General features: G+C 33.7%; 1 protein-coding gene across 1 annotated transcript in view; it reads right to left on the bottom strand.

Annotated features, from left to right (window-relative positions):
* ogfod3 (2-oxoglutarate and iron dependent oxygenase domain containing 3) overlaps positions 1–21,872 on the bottom strand; it is a 40,419-nt gene that overhangs the window by 14,566 nt on the left and 3,981 nt on the right. Inside the window, 6 exon segments of the mRNA NM_001130772.2 lie at positions 10,028–10,151; positions 14,737–14,890; positions 16,316–16,372; positions 16,826–16,890; positions 19,345–19,387; positions 20,752–20,827. Of these exon segments, the coding sequence (NP_001124244.2) occupies positions 10,028–10,151; positions 14,737–14,890; positions 16,316–16,372; positions 16,826–16,890; positions 19,345–19,387; positions 20,752–20,827 (519 nt within the window).

A 21,872-nucleotide genomic window follows, 5' to 3' on the forward strand; every position in this document is an offset into this window, starting at 1 on the left:
TATGTATGTATGTATATATATATATATATATATATATATATATATATATATATATATATATATATATATATATATATATATATATATATATATATATATATACATACATATACAAACACACACACACACACACATAGCTGAAAACAAAAGCACAACTGTATTGTAACATGTATATGTTGCCAGATGAAGGTAAAAAAAAAATGCTTTGAGATTTGAATATTTCGTCAATTGTGTGATGTGATGAGCTTCAAACAGGTCTGGAAACTTGAATATTCATAACTAGCTTGGGCCATACAAATTACAGGAGTTTCCTGGGAGAAATAACAATATGGGAGAGTGTTGGGAGATGGATGCAATATACAAGAGACTTCCAGGTAAAATGGCAGAAATGTATTCTAAATACATTTGGATAAACTTTGTATATTGTGCTATCTAAGCTGAAATGATATATTGCGCAGCCCAAGTTCCTATGTCAATACTCACCATTCTCCTCTCACTTCAGTATTTTGCACTATATCACACAACAGGCCAGTATCACTCCTTCTCACATCCATCATGAAAGAGGGAGGCTGATTGTCAGTCTGCTTATAATTATAGAGTTATCCATCAGACTAATAATTACCTTAGTGAAGATCAGGGCTCATCAGCCTCACCTGATGGATAATGAACGCACCAACAGAGCTCATCGCTTTGGCACCCAGTGAACAGGAACACGTTCCAGCGGTAAAAGCCAGCACACTCTATCCTAATTCATTTCAAGCTGGAAGAAGGCGTTAAAACTCATCACACCCTAAGCTGGAGACGGGGCACAACGGGAGGGAGAAATGTAGACATGTAAACATTGAGAGCTGATGAATAATGCATTACAGGTATTTTAAGGCTGGAAGTGATGCTGATGCTATAAAGAAAAAAAAAGAAAAAAAAAGGATATGAGGTTTGATATATAACATGCAAATACAAAATTATATATATATCTTAATTGAGACATGTTGAATTCTTCATCATTTGCACTGTTTCCAAATTCCATTGTTTGTCATTTTTCTTAGCAATTTTAATATTTGTGTTTAATTATTTTCTGTGCCAGTTCATTCAGCCATGCAACCCCTGATAAATAGCAAACTAAGCCAAAGTAAAATGAATAAATTATTTTCTGTGAAGCTGCTTCTGGCCATAACACGTTCATATTTAAATGGTTATAAGAGATGTGTTTAGGTATTATATGAAGCATCCTTAATTTATTCTCTTGGATTAGGCAAGATCTTCTCTTAAAATTCATACTTGGAGAGAAAATTTGCATAATGCGTTTTAAAGCTTGAAGTGTAAGAATTGGTACTCAGTATCGGCCGATCACCATGACAAGGAATCAGTACCCGGAATCCGCTGCAAAAATTCTGATTGAGCATCCCTAATTTATTTAATTGGCTGCAGAACAAACGCTGTTGTCCAATAACTTGCCTAATTAATCAAACTTGCCTAGTTAACTCGATTAAGCCTTTAAATTGCACATGAAGCTGAATACTAGTATCTTGTAAATTAACTGGTAAAATATGACGTAATGTCATCATGGCACAGATAAAAGAAATTAGTTATTAGAAACAAGTTTTTTAACTGTAATGTTTAAAAATGTGTTCAACATCTTTTCTCTGTTAAACAGCTCTTTGGAAATATTTTTAAAAATCATAAATAAAAATCACAGAAAGGTATATAATTTTTTTTCTTCAACTATACTAAGTGTAAAAATAAATGTGTGTAGTTAGTTATTAACTTGTATATAAATAGACATATAAGGATGGATGGACTGATGGATAATGCATACTATATACTATCATTACATTAATTAATTTATATACACATATATATACACATACAAACACTGTGACTGTATTACATAGTATGTATAATGTAGATGTATATCTCTGTAAATATGCATGCAAAAGCACATCTTATCTGTAGTCACCTGCCATCAGCTTCAATAGGTTCACAGAGCCCTGCGTGATCAAATGACATGCGACGTGGCAAAACACTTCTCACAGGCCCAGCAGTGACACGCGGGGGCAGAATTTAAAGAAAGAAGCATGACAGTTTCTATCATTATAGTATGAAGCCACTTATCCAAGCGCACCTTAACCGAGTTGAAAAACAGCAGATATTATCCACTCACAAGTGACAGATTCTAATAAGGAGTCGAAAGGTAAACGAATGCACAAGCCAAGAGAAAACAGCAGCTTCTCCATGCAGACAAAATAATCAGGCAGCTATTCATGGAGCACGTCAACATGAGACATTATCAAAATGCCAAGCACAGAAAACAAAACAATTATTGCATAGAGCAGGTATGTAAAACTAGCCATAAAGAGCGTTTAGAGTGCAGCTGCAACCGCTCCGATAGCGGCAGCTATCCCATGTTGCTTTGCGGTGATATACAAAAAGGGATAATTATTGCTAATTCTTGTCCACTTCAATGCATTCACAAAGCCACTAACATGATTCTGTAAAATGGCTCAAGGGTGCGACAGGACCTCAGTGGTGCCAATTACTAACCCCTTAAAGTTCACACTACCGGCAATGCATCTTCCTGACAGATTTATTATGCAACTGGATTTAGCATGCATACATCACAATTTACTACAGGAAGTGCATTCACAGTACAAGTACATTTAGAACCTGTCAATTTTCAAGTCAATTTAGAACCTGAGTGTGTTTTTTAGGGCTAGTGTAAAGACAACATCCTAATTTAAATGTTAGGCATTACTTATATCACACTTTATTGATTTGTGACTGAAGCTTCAGTCATACATCTTATAAAAGGATTTAAATCTCTATTTCAGCAGCACTTACAGTAAATTAGTACTTACACCAAACATTACAATTTTAACCATATCCACATCATTAACATTTTTACAGAGACATATGTTCATACATACTTTGCCTGATTACATATATTTTAATCTTTTTTAAAAAGTATTATTATTATTAATATTAGTAGTAGTAGTAGTATTAGTAGTAGTAGTAATCAAATTGTCTGGATTCATTATGTGAAATACATAGAAATAATAGGAGACTGAAAATACCTAGTGAGTTTTTTTCTGAATTTTGAAGCCGACTTTATCCAATCTTTGATGCAATAAAATGTCATATTTACTGAAACAATGCTGCATTTGAATATGTAATGATAGGATTTTAAACAACTTGTAATACAAAAAAAAAAAAAAAACACTTTCAGTCAATCAGCGTGTTGATAACTATATTTATCCTCATATTCACCTGCAGTTTGTGCATTCACCCCCCCTCCCCCCTCTTTTTATTAACAGGATATACGCAGGAATCCTAAAGGTAATTTTAATACCTTAAAAGACCTTCACAGAATATTTTAAGACCTCATCGCCTTCTAATCAGAATCAAACCTTTAACTTAATAAACAGTTGTTAATAAACAGTTGCAGTTATATAAATCAATAGAGCATAACCATTTAACAGAACTCGAGAGAGAATGAATTACATGGTTGTTTTCAGCAACAGGCTCCAGTCATTGTTTAACCCCATCTTTCTCCAACCAGGAGTATGCAAACTTGCATTTTCCCATTTTGATATCTGTTTACCAACATGTGCAGAGCGTCACATCACCTTGACGCACCCCAGCCCGAACCAATCACATTGATCGAGCATGCTGATGTTAATATTAGGAGTATATATGTTGTATATATACACTGTTATGTATACTTATTTTGGAGTCAAACACTTTGGACAACACTTGAACAAAATTCCCGTGGAAAACCTGATTAAAAGGAAACCTTTTAGATAAACAATCAATTAGCCTTACTATTGAACATTACTTCCCACATTCCCCCAGAGCATGACTGATCTTAATTTCAGCAGACATAACACCATGTCTGGCAGGAGGTCATCTCAATGCTCAGGAGCAAAGGATAATATCCGCCGGTGGGCATTAGGTGTAAAATAATCAAACAAGAAAGATTTTTGCTGTGAGCGTTTACATACATGTATTTAATATTTAATTTATGCTAATGTAAATCGTCATTTGAAAGTTTTAAATCCCTAATCTTTTTGAAAGAATTCTATTATGTAGACTAATGTAGTATGCTTTCTAGTTTGAAAGCTTTTAAAAAGATAATTTATTAAAAAAAAAAGAAATTTAAACCAAAAGAAATTTATTTATTTGACTTCAAAGGTAAATTTAAATATGCTAATTTGCTGCAAAAAACATCAGTTTGAGAAAGTGTATTTTAAAAAAAAGGAACATTTTATTAGCAAAATTTTGCAAAAAAATTTTTAAAAAATGTGTAAAGATAAAATGTAAACATCTTTGCCTTTGTTATATGTGGATAAAATATACATTGATGTATATCAATGTTGTTTATAGTATAGCAGTTTAAATACTGATAGTGTGCAGGATTCATTTGTTTACACTGAGTTTTGACTTTTTGTTCTATGTACCAATTGATTGCCCACAGGTGTACAAATGTAATCAATTTATAGTGATTATTTTAATGCATTTTTGCCAATAGTCAGTATTTTACAGCCAATCAGATAAGCCAATCCAATTTTAAAATCTGATCAACAATATGCTGTGACAAAGTGTTGAATGCTGCAGTCAGATCTAATAGCATTAAAATGCTGCAAGCATTCGAATCATCATTTAGAAGGTCACTAATGACCCTGACCCTAAAGCTTTTTCAGTACTGTGTCCCGATCTGAAGCCCAATTGAAATATTTCAAACAAAGTATTTACTTGAAGGTGGTTATGCAGTTTTACAACCACACGCTCAAGAACTTTAGCCAAGAAAGGTAGATTAGAAATAGGCCGATAGTTTGACAACTCAGCTCTATCACAGCAAGGTTTCTTAAGGGTCGGTGTAACGGCACCAATTTTCAATGCAAGTGCAATTGTCCCAGCAATAAGAGATACATTCACAACAGCGGTGATGTGGGGCACAAATACAGATAAAAAGTTCTTGGGAAAGGATCAAGTACACATGATGATGAGTTCATTAACAGTTTTTGCAATAAAATCAACAGTCAACAGCTTTGAAAGTCATGAGACTTGCTTGAGGAGGAGGTATTGGATCAACATGTAAATAGGGACAGGATCACAGGCAACGGAGGTGAAAATATAATTAATCTTTGCAGTAAAGAAATTTTAAAAATCATTACAAAGCTCGACAGTCGAGGGGGTGAATTTACTGTGAGGTCCATTCAGATTGTTAACTGTTCCAGAGTTGGAATTACTACAAATGATACGCTAGTAGTATTCCCTTTTTGCATCAGTAAGAGCATTGTGATACTCCATTTGATGCTGATTAAATAATAATTTATGAATACATTTATACATTTATTTATAATTGGGTATTAGTTGTATAATACATGATTTTCTGATCTTATTGTGGACGGTTTGAAAGTGCACATACTGTAGAAATCCTCTGAGAAACAACCCATCTCTGTTCACATGTAAAACTGCTCGCTCTGCTTTGATGAATAAACTGTATAGAAGATAAGATCCATTAAGACACAAACAACATGCATCACATAATTGCTTAAGATGCTGTTTATGCCCAGAGCTAAGAAATGCACACATAATCCGTCAAGTCATGCCCCAAAGACATAGCTTTACATGAATTAAATCAAACAGCCTTAAATGAGCCCATGTTGGAAATAACACGGCTTAATTTAATTCTGTCGCTGTTGTCCATGCTCAGCATTAGTCTTGTAAAGGCCCGTTCATCATCATTAGCCTAACACATTTTTCCACTGTGTTGATGCTCTGGGATGATCCCGCAAGGTATGTGGCATTGATCATGACTCCTTTTGTTTAAAACTTCCAATATAACCTTTAACTTATGAATAAGCATAAATATAAATAATTACAGTCCTGTAGAAATTAATAATATATTTTCTCTCTGGGAGGTCACAATTTCATGGATAAAAACAGCAGTAATTTAAAAAGACATATCTGCTACTTTATAAGTTTAAAACAAGTTTAAAAACACGCATCATCTTTTTTTCCCATTATGTGTTTTTTTTTCCTCTTCCTTTCTCAATGCTGAATTAATGATGATTATTGAGTTGGCCTTGTGTATTTTAGTATTGTTTAGATATTCTAATGAGTCATGAGACTACAGCATTCAAAAGAATGTTAGACTAGAGCTGTGCAATAAATCAAAATCGAATTACAACTGTGATTTGGAACATTGCAATTACCTAATCGCAAGAGGCTGCGATATGAAATAAATATATATATATATATATATATATATATATATATATATATATATATATATATATATATATATATATATATATATATATACATTAGTGCTGTCAAAATTAACACGTTAACGCATGTGTACATAAAAAAAATTTACGCAGTTGCAATTTTTTTTTTTTTTTTTCCCTGTTGTGGCCAGGGGCAGACCGGGCAGTTTCCCGCTAGGTCGACGTACTTTTTGGGCCGGGCTGATCATCTTCTTATGATCTGATCAGCCCATAAAACTCTTAGCAGACTGTCATGTTTTTCTGCCTAAGTGATTCACGGCCCTGTGAGCTGTCACGCTCTGAAAGTAAGATGTTTTTCTGGACAGAGCGGCCATGTGACATAATCTGCAGCCCATTGGTTCTTTTCTTTATTGACATTGGGCTGACCCAATCACAAACTTCCATGTTGGGCTCTCTGTAACGTAGGTGTGTATTTGTTAAAATAGCCGAGAGTCACGCCTGTTTCTCACGCGCGGGTCCGCGGGAGAGCAGAAGCAGAGAGCAGGCATTTGAGCAAGCAGTGGGGCACAGATCAATATATTCCTGTCTATTCTATCTAGTTACCTATCGGTCCATATAAATATACTTTTTTTTTTTTTTTTTTTTTACTTTTAATCTGCACCACGGCCTGTGGTAACTTCCTCCTATGCTGTTTCCTTAACCTGCAAGTCTTTATTTTACAAATTATAAAGAATTTTTGCTTCACAAGCTCTATGAGAAGTGTCATTCATGTATTTTAGGATGCACTCGGTCAGAAGACAATCGCATGAGATATCATGACATTGTGTTTTTGATTGTCAGCATGATGTAGACTTAGAGTGATAATAATATTTATATAATATGGTTATTAAAATGATATTTATACATGACCAAACTAGTGTGCAACTTAAGCAACTTTTTTTACATTTAGTTTTGTAGTTCGGGGCCAAACAAATATTTGTTGCATTTTTTAATTGTTTAAGTTCATTTGATTGACAATGTAAAATCTTTTAGCATCATTTGATGTTTCATTGTTGCGTTAAATTACTAATGTTTGTTTTTTGATCGTGCACCTGCCTTCAAGATTTTCTAGATGTGCGCACATTTCTGTTTTTTTCATTGTTGCGTTAAACATTTTTTTAAAGGTCTCTGACACATTGTTTTTATTATTTATCTTTATTTTATTAATCAACATTAACTGTGCGCGTCAGCAGGCAGTTTTTTTATGCTAATTATTTATTAGGCTACCTCAAAACAGGCACCCACATTTCCAGGATGGATTATAATTTTATTAAAAAAAAAATTTAAAAATTAAAAATTAAGTTTTTATTTGTCAACTCTCGTTATTTCCTATATTTGGCTTTTGTGCATTTATAGAATGGGAGTTGGTAAACATATTCAAGGGCGTGCACAGATGGGGAGGATTTTAATTGATGTAGTGGGCTGCTAAGGCCCAAAATGCCAGGGCCAATTTTTTTGTCCCAGCCCTGCAATGAGTACAATTTGTTTGTATTCAATACTTTATTATTATTATTATTATTATTATTATTATTATTATTATTATTATTATTATTATTATTTTACATATCTGTAATACTTGCATTTTGGCATTTCTTGCAGTCCACTTAGAATCCAACATGGAAATCAATGTTTTCTTTATTGGCATGGATTGGTTTGAAATTCAAATGGCATTAACATGCCTGTGTTTTTATTTCTGTAATAAAATGGCTGTTAAGCAAGGATCTTGATGATTTATTGTGGGTATATTGTTTACATGAAGACATCTGTGTTATAAGTTAAACAAAAATTCTAATAATGAATTCTATTTTGAATTTAAATAGTTTTTGTCTTGCGTTTACATCAATTTTACATTCGAATAGCTTCAGTTTTAAGTTTCAGTCTTTTAAATGTGATTAATATATATATATATATATATATATATATATATATATATATATATATATATATATATATATATATATATATATATATATATATATACGAACTTTGAGCAAAATAAATAAAACAAAAAGAAAAGCGCGGACAAGTAAAACCATTAAAAGCAGCTCTAAAACCATTAAAAGACTAATTCATATCAAAGAAAAACAGCATGTCTATGTCAGTAATATCGAAATATTTTGGTCACAGTCACCAAACAAAAACTGCTGCATTTAAAAATGAGATGCAGAGCTCAGGAATGATTCTGCCATGCTATACTTCAAATGTCATGCCAACATGCTACTGTAAACAGAAGCAAGCAACGACATCTCTTCTGATCGGTCCATTGGTTTGCAACTGACAGTGATGAGCAGCACTGCATGTAAAAGTTGAAATTGCAAAAGACACAAGTGTATAACTGCCATGCATGTCTGTCAAGCACAAGGTTACATAGAAAAACTGTTAAAATTCAAGACACTGTGCCATCTCTTGTACACATACTGTAAGACAGTAGCCCCTTTCACACAGTGATACCGGTAAATTTCTGGAAAATTTCCGGAACGACTTTACCGGTATATTGAAAAAAGCGCTGTTCACACAGGCGAGGATGTTGCGGAAATTTTCCGGAAAAGAGCATTCACACATCCATTCCAAAATACCGGTAAATTCTGACATCATTCACCACAAATAAGCTTTAAACGGCTGCGCTTGTATTTGTAAACATTTGACTAAATTACAAACTCTGTGGATGATCAATATTGTGAACAACTTTCGCAGGATCACTTTTGCATGTCGAGATGTTCATAATATGTGCGTGTGCAGGCGCTCACAGGCACACGCAAAGCTTGAAGGTAAACAAACAACGGCTTATCATAAGCATCTCACCGATGATTATTAACACAGTTGGCATTAAGAAGAACATATAAACGTTATCCGACTAACTTCTAGCAGCTAAATGTGTCTGGAAAAATATTCAAAGGCTTTTATCCTCACAAACCGCGCAGACGTAAATGCGTCTGACTGTTGTGATTGGCTAAAGCAGACGTCTCACGTCAGCACGTTCTAGACGTGCACGCGCTTATTACGGGAATCTTCCTTCTGCATTCACACAGCGCAGCATTCCGGCAAATTGCCGGTAATGTTACAACTTCTCTTTCCGGAAAATAGCCAGAACGAATTTACCGGTATTTTCAAAAAGGACCTGTTCACACATACAACCTTTCCGGAAAATTGCCGGCAATTTTCCGGAAAGGTCTGTATGTGTGAAATGGGCTAGTATGTGGTCCGTTTTTCAACATTCAACATAAATCAATGTCTTTTTTTAAATGAGCTAATAACTCTAAACAGAAGAGAATGCAGCGGAAACAAAAAAAAAAACAATAGCATTAAAAAGTTTTTTTTCTCCAAGGTTGATGGTCTGCCATACGCTAAAAAAGTCTATGTTACACAAAGATCACTACATATTTAGCTTGTTTGGAAGGACAAACAATCATATTTTTGGCCCCAAGCATACTATTTAAAGCCTGACTTTGATTCCACTGATTTCTGAAGGTCAGTAAATGACTTCTGTTCAGTACTATGGATCCAACGATTAATTGACTAATCCTCTACTAATCTACCACAATAACTGATATCTTCATAAGGTGTTTCTCAAAACATGAATACATGTGATTAGTCTGATTAATCAGCAAATCATTTAATTAGTCTTATCATTAATTCGATTTATTTCATTAACATCAAATGACAGCCTTAATTAAAGTCTTATCTTGCCCGAACACACTGTATTGTTTTCTTAATTTCATACAAAACCAGATAATGTGTGTGCTATTGTTTGTAGTTACCAGCACGTGGCTCCACCGTTCTATTGCTGTTGGGGTCCATGAACACAAACCGTCCGCCACCAAAATCCAACCCATAATCAGACAAGTAAAGCAAAGACGTGTAGTCAAAGGATCCGTAAGTCTCCTGTTGAAAGAAAGGGACATCTTAGACAATTGTATATATAGTTGAAGGCAAAATTATTAGCACTCCTGAATTATTAGCTTCATGGTATATATATATATATATTTTCCCCAATTTATTTTTAACAGATTTTTCAATGCATTTCTAAACATAAGTTTTAATAACTAATTTTTTATAACTGATTTATGTTTGCCATGATCACAGTACAAAATAGTTTACTAGATATATTTCAAGACACTAAACGTAGCATGCACTGTACTTTAACCTATCCATACTTGAAACAATACTGCCTACAGCTATGTGGACATCTATTCATTGTACATATCGCTGTCAGTTTTACATTGTCCTGTTTTTAGGGAGTATGCTGTTGTATTTTGCACTGTCGTTGTATTTGCACTGTCTGTATGTTGCACTGTCATTTTATTTGCACTGTCTGTATTTTGTACTGTCTGGAGCCAGCACCTAAGCTTTTCACTCATCGTAGCACACGTGCTGCTGATGATGTGACAATAAAAGTGATTTGATTTGATATTCAACTTAAAGTGCAACTTAAAGGCTAAACTAGACAAATTAGGGTAATTAGGCAAGTCATGTATCATTTCAATGTGGTTATGTCATTGGCCCATGAACATTTCCCGCTTGTTATCAAACTATTTTATAACTGTGAGAAGAAGCAATTCAATCATAATATCATGTTAAAACAGCTACCATAACCTTAGATGTTAATATGTGGCTCTTTTTAGATTCTCAGAAGCTATAGAAATTAAAAATGTAAAACAGGAAATACGTTAGAATTATTGTTTTTGTTTACATCCCTCAAAATGGTCTATAACAGTGGTTTATTCTGTAGACAATGGAATAAAAATATTGCTTAAGTGAGCTATAATATATAAAAATATTAACTTTAAAATGTTGTTTTATTATTTAAAACTGCTTTTATTCTAGCCAAAATAAAACAAAAAAAGACCCTCAAGAAAAAAATATATATTTTAGGAAATGCTGTGGAAAAAGTCTTAAAAGAAGAAATTAAAAGGACAAACTAAAAGGAGAGCTAATAATTTTGACTTCATTTGTATATATAAAACCTCAAATAGATCTCGGCATGAGCCAAAAGCACTAATTAGCATGTTTTAATAATTAATTTCAGTCAGTGGAATTTTAATTTTGTACTTGAGAGCTGCAGCAGGAGCCAAACTGATGATGACCTGCTGATGATTTTTCGGAAAGCAAAATGATTGGCAGATTCCTTCATTATTGAGTAATTACTTTATTTTTAATTGCAGCAATTATTATAAACTCAGTCAAATAAAATCTCTCAAATAAGCCCTTAAGGAAAGCCTAAGATATCCTTGCTCACTGAAAAAAAAACTGTGCTAGACTTTAACAACATCACTGGGACTTTAAACTCAGTCCTGTTTTATGAGGGGAATCTCTTTAGTGATCCCAAACCACACAGGCGTCACTTCTCGGCATGTCGAATCACACTTTTTAACTGCTTTAATCGAATCTACTGTTTAAAACAAGCAGTCTTTTGGTGGCGACACGTTGTTTCCAGTGGTTTGTGAGAGACGGATTAATAAGGAATATTCCACACACCTACCGCAGAGGGAGTGCACTCAGCATTCGAGACGCTTATTTGTTTTATTACGCTGCAAATGATAAATTTCATCCCTCATCCCATACAGACAAACCCAACCAGCCCAGCAGATTATCACTATGGCGTAATGCATTTCTATAAACACAAGCCAATTCGAGTCAACTGGAAAACTATATAAGCAAACAACAGGTTATGACGCAAATCAGACAATTACATTTCAATAAAAAAATCAAAAGGTGCAGCTACAATGACATCATTAATGTTCATCTTTTGTCTCATGCGAAATGAAGGAATCAAAACAGAAATGCAATTGATCTTCAGCATATTACTCTTCCGATGCATCACAGCCAAGCATACAAACATCAACAAAATGAAACAATTACATACACAAAGAAAAGAACAAAAACAATTCAGAGATCAAAGCCGCATTTCTAAACACCAGACATACATGAAATGATTCCCTTAAGGCCTCACTTTCACAGCTTGCAAGCAATGTAAGAACATTAGGTTTTCTATTAAAAATAAATCATGTCTTTTAAAGGTAATGTTGTAGCGCTATTTTAAACATGGTCAAATAAAGAGTTCAGAACTTAAACATGCAATACCTACTATCACCAATTATGGTGCAAATATTGCTGAGCACTCTCATTTTTAATGCATGAGAAATTTAGAGAAGTTTCAATTAGGCCAGTGGCAAACCGCACGTCTTGGCCCCTCCTGAGGCTCGTTATAAATGTGTATCTGTAATTGTATCTGATTGAGACAGACAGTCATGTTACTGTGGGCATTTTACCCTCTCTTAAATAATTCTTTTTATTTGGCCAGCTCACTGCTGAAATATTTGAAAGTTAAGTCAGTCTTTCAGAAAGTGTAAAGGTCACATTAATCAGCATGTGTCAATGAAAATCAATAAATTAACACATTGGGGTATGTGATTTACTGTTTTAAGTTATTCTTGTATAAATGAGTAAAGACGAAAACGTTTTTCTACCATCAGAGTAAAAGTTAAATAAATCTTAAAAGTAATAATTCACCCATAAAATAAAATTCACTTTTTATTTACTCACCCTCAAAACATCAAAGGTGTTGCTGATTTTTTAATCAATAAAACATCAAAGATTTTTAGTAAAACCTTGGTTTTTGTTTATGCTTCAACCTGTATAAAACTTGTTGCAATTGAAATTTTTGGGTGAGCTATTCCTTTACATTATCTTTCCATTGGATAGGAATATGTCCTTTTATTTTAAAATGCCATTCAGTGTAACACAGAATATACCAAAAATACACTCCAAAAAAATGATGTTTGCTATTTCAACCTACTTATTTAAACTGAGCTGAAATGACACAATTGTTAAAAAAAATGGGGGGTGGAGGTGGGGGGGGCAATTTACCTGTTTAATGTTCAATCAACCCTAAATTTGTAAAAACTATTAAGTTAACTTAATTCCTTCATGTTGTCCCAACAAAAATAAATTGTGTGGAACCCAGCATTTTTTACAGTGTATGTCAAAAAATAAATACTGCATGTACTTGAACAAGAACCATTTGATGACAAATTTAAAGAGCACCTATTTTACCTTTTTTTTACAAGATGTAAGATAAGTCTTTGGAGTCTCCAAAATGTGTCTGTAAAGTTTCAGCTCAAAATACTGATCATATAATCTATTATACCCTTCAGAATCTGACCATTTTAGAGTCCGAGTTGAGTGTATCTGTTTGCTGGGAGAATAAGCTCATTTGGTTTTAAAGCCACTAGCTACAACTGTGGCTTTAAATCCAAATAAGCTGCTTCTCCCTGCCCACCGCTCCAGTGTGCATGTCTGCTTCTCATGCATTACATCAGATAAACAGCAGTCAGTGACAGAGACACACACAGATGAAGCTGAATGATACAGCTCATTAGTCAAAGTTTGAAAGTATGGGAGTTTTCTGGATTAAATAACAAAACATGAGAGTGGCGGGAGATGGGTCTGAAATACGGAAGACTCCCAGGAAAAACAGGATAGTTGGCAGGTATGCTCACACATACATTATGCACTCTGACTACTTCAATATTTTTGATAAGCCGTGGTGGGCATTTCACTCTGTTTCGTGCTGAACGTTGTTGACCATTCACAAAGGACTGTCATCGGTCCAATCAGCGGCGATTAGCATCGCGCTAAGGAAAAGTTTGGAAACAAATGAATCGCTGAACTAATCATATGGGAGTAGCTGGGATAATTAGGTAAAAATAAATGCATGTTATAAGACAATGAAAGTGTTTTTTGACCTTGCATGCATATCAGCCTGTTGTTGGAGACCCCAAAAACCAAAATATGACCCTTTTTAAAGTATAATAAGGGCTCTTTAAATGTTTAGTTGTACGAAAAAGTAACTAAAGTCACTTTAATTGCATTTTCTATGATGAAAACACTAAAAGAAATGTATTTGTTGCAGAATTAAAATGTTCAACTTTATCTTAAATACATTAAACCCATATCTGTGCAGCTTTAGTCTGTGTAGACTATAAGTGCATTACTAACCAAGAAAAAAACTGATTTAACTTTATTCATCAGGTTTATAAAGCCGTTCACAGTGCTCTGGGATCTCCCATCCGCCAGTAATTGGAGACAAGCACCAATTAATTTCATATCTGTAATAATTAGCTGATGCATGGTTACATCATGAATATAATATTACTCTAGTTTCATTATTTATATCCAGATCCCTTTGTGCTTTGCTTTAAAGATTTGCCTCCCTTGACAAGCATCTAAAGTTCTAAAGTTATTCCAAGTCACTGAACTAACTTGATGTGAAGCATTATTTATTAATAAATGTCAACTTTGCAATGTGGCCAGCAAAAGCTAGTTCAAAACATCTGGGCCTTTGTGTGTGTAGATATTTTCGCTTTATGTTCAGAAGGAAACAGAAATTTGTGATCACTGATTCTTAAAAATTCTTCGGATACGAGTTAAAAGTTAATTCTGGAGTGTTTTTGGATTCGTTTGTTACCTTATCTATATGAGGGTGCCAGTACTCATCATGAGTGGTTTTGGCAGAGGTGCTGTTGATGCGAGAGAAGAAGGTGGGCTTGGTGAGGTACATCTGTTTGGAGTCCAGACCAAACGTCTCTGATATTGCCTTTTGAATTCGGCCACGGACATCACTGGTATAAAACAGGACACATACAATTTCTTTTTATAGTAGACATCTGCCAGTGGGTCTTTAATTCATGCGTGTCAATAATAGGCATTATAAAACCGGAGATTTTCATGACCAGCTAGAGTGGGGACTGCCAATAAGCCTAGCAGACTAATCATTCAGGAATGCATGAATAATTAGTTAACCAGACACATTCTTGATTTCAAAAAAACTATAATTATTTATAACTTGATATGCTGTGACATAAAAATGTGACACTAAGGGTGTAAAACTTGCACCATTTATAAATAAACACGTTGACCTCAGAGGTTTGTCTGGTTGTGGCGCGGCTAAAGAGGATTACTAAAATAAAAAGTAAAGCCAAAACAAAAGTTAAAATAAAAAGCTCCTTTTAATAAATAAATAAAATGGATAGACAAATAAATACAGAAAAAAAAGCAATAAAATGAAAATATGAAGTACAATTTAATTTATATTTACTCATTCCAATAACTGAAAAATGAATGATCAAACAAGATATAAATATTAAAAAGTAAAATAAAGAATAGAATAAAATAAAATAAAATAAAAAATACACTCTTCAAAAATAAAACAAAATAATTAAAATATGAAAGAAAAAAAAAATATTTAGCATTTACTCATTCCAATAACCGAGGAAATTGATGATGAAACGCATATAAATATTAAAAAGAAAATTTCAAAATTTGATTAAAATAAATGAATTGATGTAAAATAAAATATACTCAAATAATACAAAAAAAATTAAATATGTAAAGAAAACATTTTGCCTTTACTCATTCCAATACCTACGAATGAATGAATGAATGAATGAATGATCAAACCAGATATAAATATTAAAAAGAAAATATAGAACAAAAATTGTATGGATATAAAAATTTAAATATAAAACAACACAATTAAAATATGAAGTAAAATAAAAAATATTTTCCATTTACCCATTCCAATAACTGAGTAATGAATGATCAAACAGATCTAAATATAAAAACACAATAAAAATAGAAAATAAATAATTAAATGGATATAAAATTTTTATATACTAACATAAAACAATAAAATTAAAATATGAAGTAAAAAAAACTTTTTGCATTTACACATTCCAATACATGAGAAAATAATGATCAAACAGATATAAACTTTAAAAATAAAAGAAAAATAGAATAAAATTAAAAAATAAATGGATATAAATTAATATACTCAAGTAATACAAAAACAATTTAAATATGCATACGCAAGATATTGGGGTAAAACTATATCCTGAACTACAAAATCAGATACCTGCATTATAAATAAAAATGTAAATTAAATAATTATTTTAAGTAGATTTGAATAAATTTAATAATTAACTAATAAATTATTTGGCCCCCAAAACATGCCTATAAATATTTTCCAACATTTCCACACTACTCACCTGTACAGTTCAAAATCTTCTTTGGTAAAAACCTCCTTAATCTCATTCTTAAAATATCTGACGACAGAGAGAAAAAAATAATTTTAAAAACTTACAAATAAAAACAGCATCAAACCAATCACTTTATACATGTAAAATATAGCATAGCAGCTATATAAATACTCAAATACCACCATCCATCACATCCAAACACTAGCACTCCCGGATACAAACAAGCGCCAGCTGTACACATTAACTGCCAGCACAGCCCCAGCCTGTGTGTGGGCACCAGTGTCTAAAAACTCCAGGTGTAAAAGATGAAGACATGATATTTAGCATTGGAAGCTAAAAAGCCATTCCATCCTTGCCACCATTGATTTAGACTCTGCTGCTCAGGCCCAGGGGTATAACTTTGATGTGCACATGAAATGCACCACCAGAGGCCTGATAAAGTTGTGATTCGGAAAGATCAAGCTGTCGCTGGAGTTCAATTGGAAACGACATCACTGTATGAAGACACACTGTTCTCACCTATAGATATTCACAAACTGCTTCCCCATAGAGAGCGCCCCAGAGTGAAGGTCCAGGATGGAGGCCTGTGGGAAAAAAATGTAATTAAATAATAATAAGAAAATAAAAATCTGTGAAACAATTTTCAAAAGAAAATAGTCAATATCTGAGAGAAAAAAAAACATACACAAAAAAATCTCAATGCTCTCCCCTAATGTCTCTGGTCTGAATAAATTCCAAGAACAACGACTTAATTAGGCTTGCAACTACTCGAAAACTGGACCAGCTGAGATTGCTGTAATTCGTGCTCCATCATAAGGTCAACAGATGGACTCCTCTCAGTCCTGGTATTCCCTGCTTTCTGTCTCCACACACTTCATAAATCATCATGATGGGGCAGATCTGCTCTTAAAAACTCCGCAGGATCCTCTGTTATACCCTCTGGACACACTCTGTAAAAGGCCTTTTTTTTCTTGTAAGATCTCAGATTCGGTTTCTACCTTAAATTCGCCTTATGTAACACTACACAGGTTTAACGTTAGATATTCTCTGTGTGATGCGGTGAAGAAGAGAACATCATAAAAGTAATCCAGGGTTCTTACGTAAGAGGGGTGAAAAAGTCAACAAAAGAAAGACATGCTTTAGCTATGCAGTTTTCTATGGGAACTTCGAGCGTGTAACTGCAAATTATAAATCAACAGCTTGACAATTAGGTGGACATTTTGAAAAGTACTGTATAAAAATTTGGGGTCAGAAAGATGTTATTTAAGACTTACGAAGATTTCTGGCAATAGAGTGGAGGAACTATGACGCCATTTTGTATGCAAAAACCCCGAAGCGAGTTCGCATTTTAGCTGTTCCGGTTCCCTCGTCCCAAAGTCAAAAGGTTTTTTTCAATGGAATTTCTGTAAAATGGCTTAAATAATGCTTGTGGCTAATACAAACTCAAGATACTTTCTTTCACGTTTTATTCTACGACATAAAACACATCAATTACATTTCACTCTTGATTTTTTTTAAGATATGCAAGATATGCAATGTTGAGTCTGGATTATAGTTGAACAGGAGCTACAGAATTGTATTTAATTACTGTATTCATACAGAATTTTTAGGATTTATGCAAAATATGTAAAAATCTACATTTTAAAACAAAAACAAGATTAATTTACTCCACTGGCATATAACTTTGCTTGTTTTAAAGAAAAACTCTTCATTTTGCCTCTTTATTCTTGCTTCTAAAATCTTACTTCTTCTGAAGTTGAAAACAAAATATTTGTACTTGATTAAGATTTTTTATTTTTTTTAGATATTTTGACTAGAAATAAGAAAGTAAAAAAAGCATTTTTTGCATTGTGATTATTAAATTTTGGAACCTGCATACAGTTAGACTGCCAGGAAAACAGTCAAATAGTGATATTCAAACCATCTTGTGAAACTGTATTCATATCGCAATATTTATCACAGACAAATATCTCAATATCAGATTTTTCCAATATCGTGCAGTGCTAATACATAGTTCACATATTATTGTAGAAGAATACTTAAACTTTATATGTGTATCAAATAATATAAGTTTAAGAAACAAGCAAAAATGTCAGGATATTCCAAAGCATTAAAAGGACCCCCAAATCACCTCAGACCGCAGAGAGTTAAACAGTAAAATGACAAACAATTCGCCTCTGTCTGAGTAAGATTAGTGAATATGTTGATGCAATTGACCCAAGTTAAAATATACCTCCTCTCACCAAAAAACATTCTGTTTTGTTGTTATCACAAAGTATGTATGTAATCAAATATTCCAAAAGTGTAAATAAAGCCCTTTTACAGGTTTCATGGTTAGGGGCAGGAGCAGGGAGGGCTATCTTCCGATATTTCCACTGGGCAATAGTAAACAAACACTCACTGCAAATAAAAATAGAAATGACCTAATGTCTAAATAGAACATATTACTATATGCACTTTGTAAGTGACCAATTTAGCTGCAGGTTTTAAGGGTTATTTCATCCAAAAGTGAAAATAATGTTATTAATTAATCATATGTCATTCCAAACCCCTGACACAATCATTAGCCTTTGGAATACAACCGAAGATATTTTAGTCCAGAACCAAGCACCACATGTCCTTTTCCGCTCTCATCTTTTCCAGAATTTTAGCATTTAACCACAAAATGATGAACTTGAAAACTGAGCTTAATCTGATAATAATGCAAAACGCTATTTCAACCACCACTGACACCGACACATACTGTTCCCATCAAATGCACACAAGTTGCTTTTAAAACAGAAAATGAACATTTTCTCAGACTTACTCTTAATGAGAGACCTAATGAGAGAGTTCCTGTACAAACTCAATAACACCAAACAATATGATGCCATCTAGACACAGAATGGTTAAGTAGTAGGATTTATATACCAGCAAATGCCCAAGCCATAGTGTGTACTGCCCTCTAGTGCTCATAAACTGCTGTTTCAATAATGGATCAAAATGTGATCCATTCCAAAACCAGATGTAAGAATATGAACGGGAGATGATCAACTCACACCACCATCTGATCCACCAAGTGATAAACCTCGCTCAGCCAATCTGTGGAAAAGGAAAATAATATTGAAAAAAAGATTAGTGATGGGCAAATATTAATCGCAAATAATAACATACAAAAGTTTGTTTTCACATAATGTGTGTGTATTTTATATATTTATTATGTATATCAAAATATCATATACAGAAAAACAAAACTATACAAAATTTTGATACATAGAAATTTAAGTGTGTGTGTGTGTGCGCGTGCTTTCGGACAGACAGACAGACAGATGTCCCTGTTGATTTCATCACTGCAACAGTGAAGTCATAAACTGTAAAATGACACCAAACACGACAAAGTTATATGAAAGAAGATCACGAGCAGAATAATTGTGTATGGTAAAAACACACATGCTTTCTGTAAGACAAATGGCAGAGATGTGAATTGGAACTGCGAGAAACTCTGCCACACCAGGAGGATTCCCTTATGCTCAGAATGACCCAGTTTTCCTTCATTAGCATAAAATATACAATATATACAATAGTATATAATATTTTCTCAGCTTACACTTCATACTTTATGGAAACATTAAAACATATTTTTGTATTATTCTTTCAATAAACATTACTTTGTATCTCTGTTATTATAACATTTGTGACCCTTGTCTTACCTTGCACAGAAAAAGCAATAGGTATGAATATACTGTATGGGTCAGCATTATAATTTTTTTTTTATTTTATGCTCAAAATAATTTGAATATTAAGTAAAGATCATGCTGCAAGATGATATTTCATAAATGTCTCACTGTAAATGTATCCAAATTTGATTAGTAATATGCATTGCCAAGAACATTTGTCAACTTAAAAAAAAAAAGTGATTTTCACAATATTGTGATTTTATTGAACCCTCAGATTCCAGGTATTCAAATAGTTGTACCTCAGCCAAATATTTGGCCAATCCTAACACACCATGCATCAATATAAAATGTATTTTTTCAGATGATTTATAACACTTTCCTAATCCCTGAAAGCATACCAGCAAGATGTAGCATGCAGTTTAACCAAACTCTTACTTAAAACCATACTGCCTACAATAATTATCACCAACAGTCAAACTATGTGAACAGCTTTTTGACTATGTACTTGTGTATCTGTGTCTACATGTGTGTAATGTGTTTTTCTTTATGTATAGATTGTCATTCCCATATTTATTGTCAACATTGTTAATAGTATATTGTTTTGTTGTGGACAAATTTAGGACCCTTATGGTTTTGTGGTCCAGGCTCATAAATCCGCAATGTTCTCACTTAATTACCATCAAAATTGGTGAGAGCAATTGATAACTTTCAAAATAAATAGAGAAAAATCTTACTGAGTTGAAACTTGAGAATGATAGAGTATACATATATTTATTGGTGTGTTTGTACCTTCTAAGTTTCTGCGTCTCCTCCAAAGTCACAACACTGTCTGAAATGGCTCTGCCGCATTTTGCTGGAGTGCAACCTGAGGACAGAATACATTACCCTTTCATATCGATTCATTAATTATGACGGTGATTAAAGAAACTGGCCCTACGCCCCTGCCTATACCCTTTTCAAACTGCATATTCAATTGCACATTCAGAAAGGAAGATTGCCCTATAAAATGTACTGCATAATGACTGAGTTTGATCCAGCATCCTGTCAAAGAGGTGGTGCTTCCAGTCAGGATATATTCACAGCGGGGTGTTCAATTAACAACAAGTCTATACGTCCAATCATAGTTTCCCATGCCACTTGATAAAACCTAGTCGGAAATCCTGGAGGAATCCATAAGATTGACCATCACAGTTTTGGGACCATTCCACTCCATTCCCTTTCCCAGAGCTTATTTACACCCGTCGTAAAGAGAGTGGGATGAACTAGAGCCAAGGGAGTGCTTGTTAATCCCAGCACTTGCTTTGTTCGTACTGCCTGCAGCTTTTTGAAGCTGGTGTGAGGTTCGGTAATGAGTCCTGTGTGGGAGGCTTTGAGCTGTCAATCAGAGATCTGGCCTCCCACCAAATATCCAACTTCATGATTTAGGGCGATGGAATGCACAGGTGCTGACTTTGTTCAAGCTGAGCTTTCTACTTCTGGAATTTGTTTGGGAAAATGATTCATCCAATACAGCAATGCACACTATTTCAAAGTAATGTTCGTTCTTGTTCTGTTTCAGGACGGCAGGTGCAATTGTTGCGGAACGTGGGAGAGAGATAAATGTAGTGCTGCAAGTAATATGCAAATGCTGACTTACAATAGTTGAAATAAATGTTTTACTGTAGATTACACTATGGAAAGAGTCTTTTTTTTTGTATTAAAAACATTTTTTAACTGCCATATTAGGACCACACTGGTTAGAACATCAAAAATTGAGATAACAGATAAATAGTATTAAGAAATGTTTGTGCCGAACTGAGCCTGGTTTCTCTTAAGGGTTTTTATCCTGCACTTTCACCAATTGTTTTCGCCAAGTTTTTTCCTCGCCACTGGCTTACATGGTTCGGGACTTGTAGAGCTGCGTATAGATG

Source organism: Danio rerio, chromosome 12 (assembly GCF_049306965.1).
Source record: "Danio rerio strain Tuebingen ecotype United States chromosome 12, GRCz12tu, whole genome shotgun sequence".
NCBI lineage: Eukaryota > Metazoa > Chordata > Actinopteri > Cypriniformes > Danionidae > Danio > Danio rerio.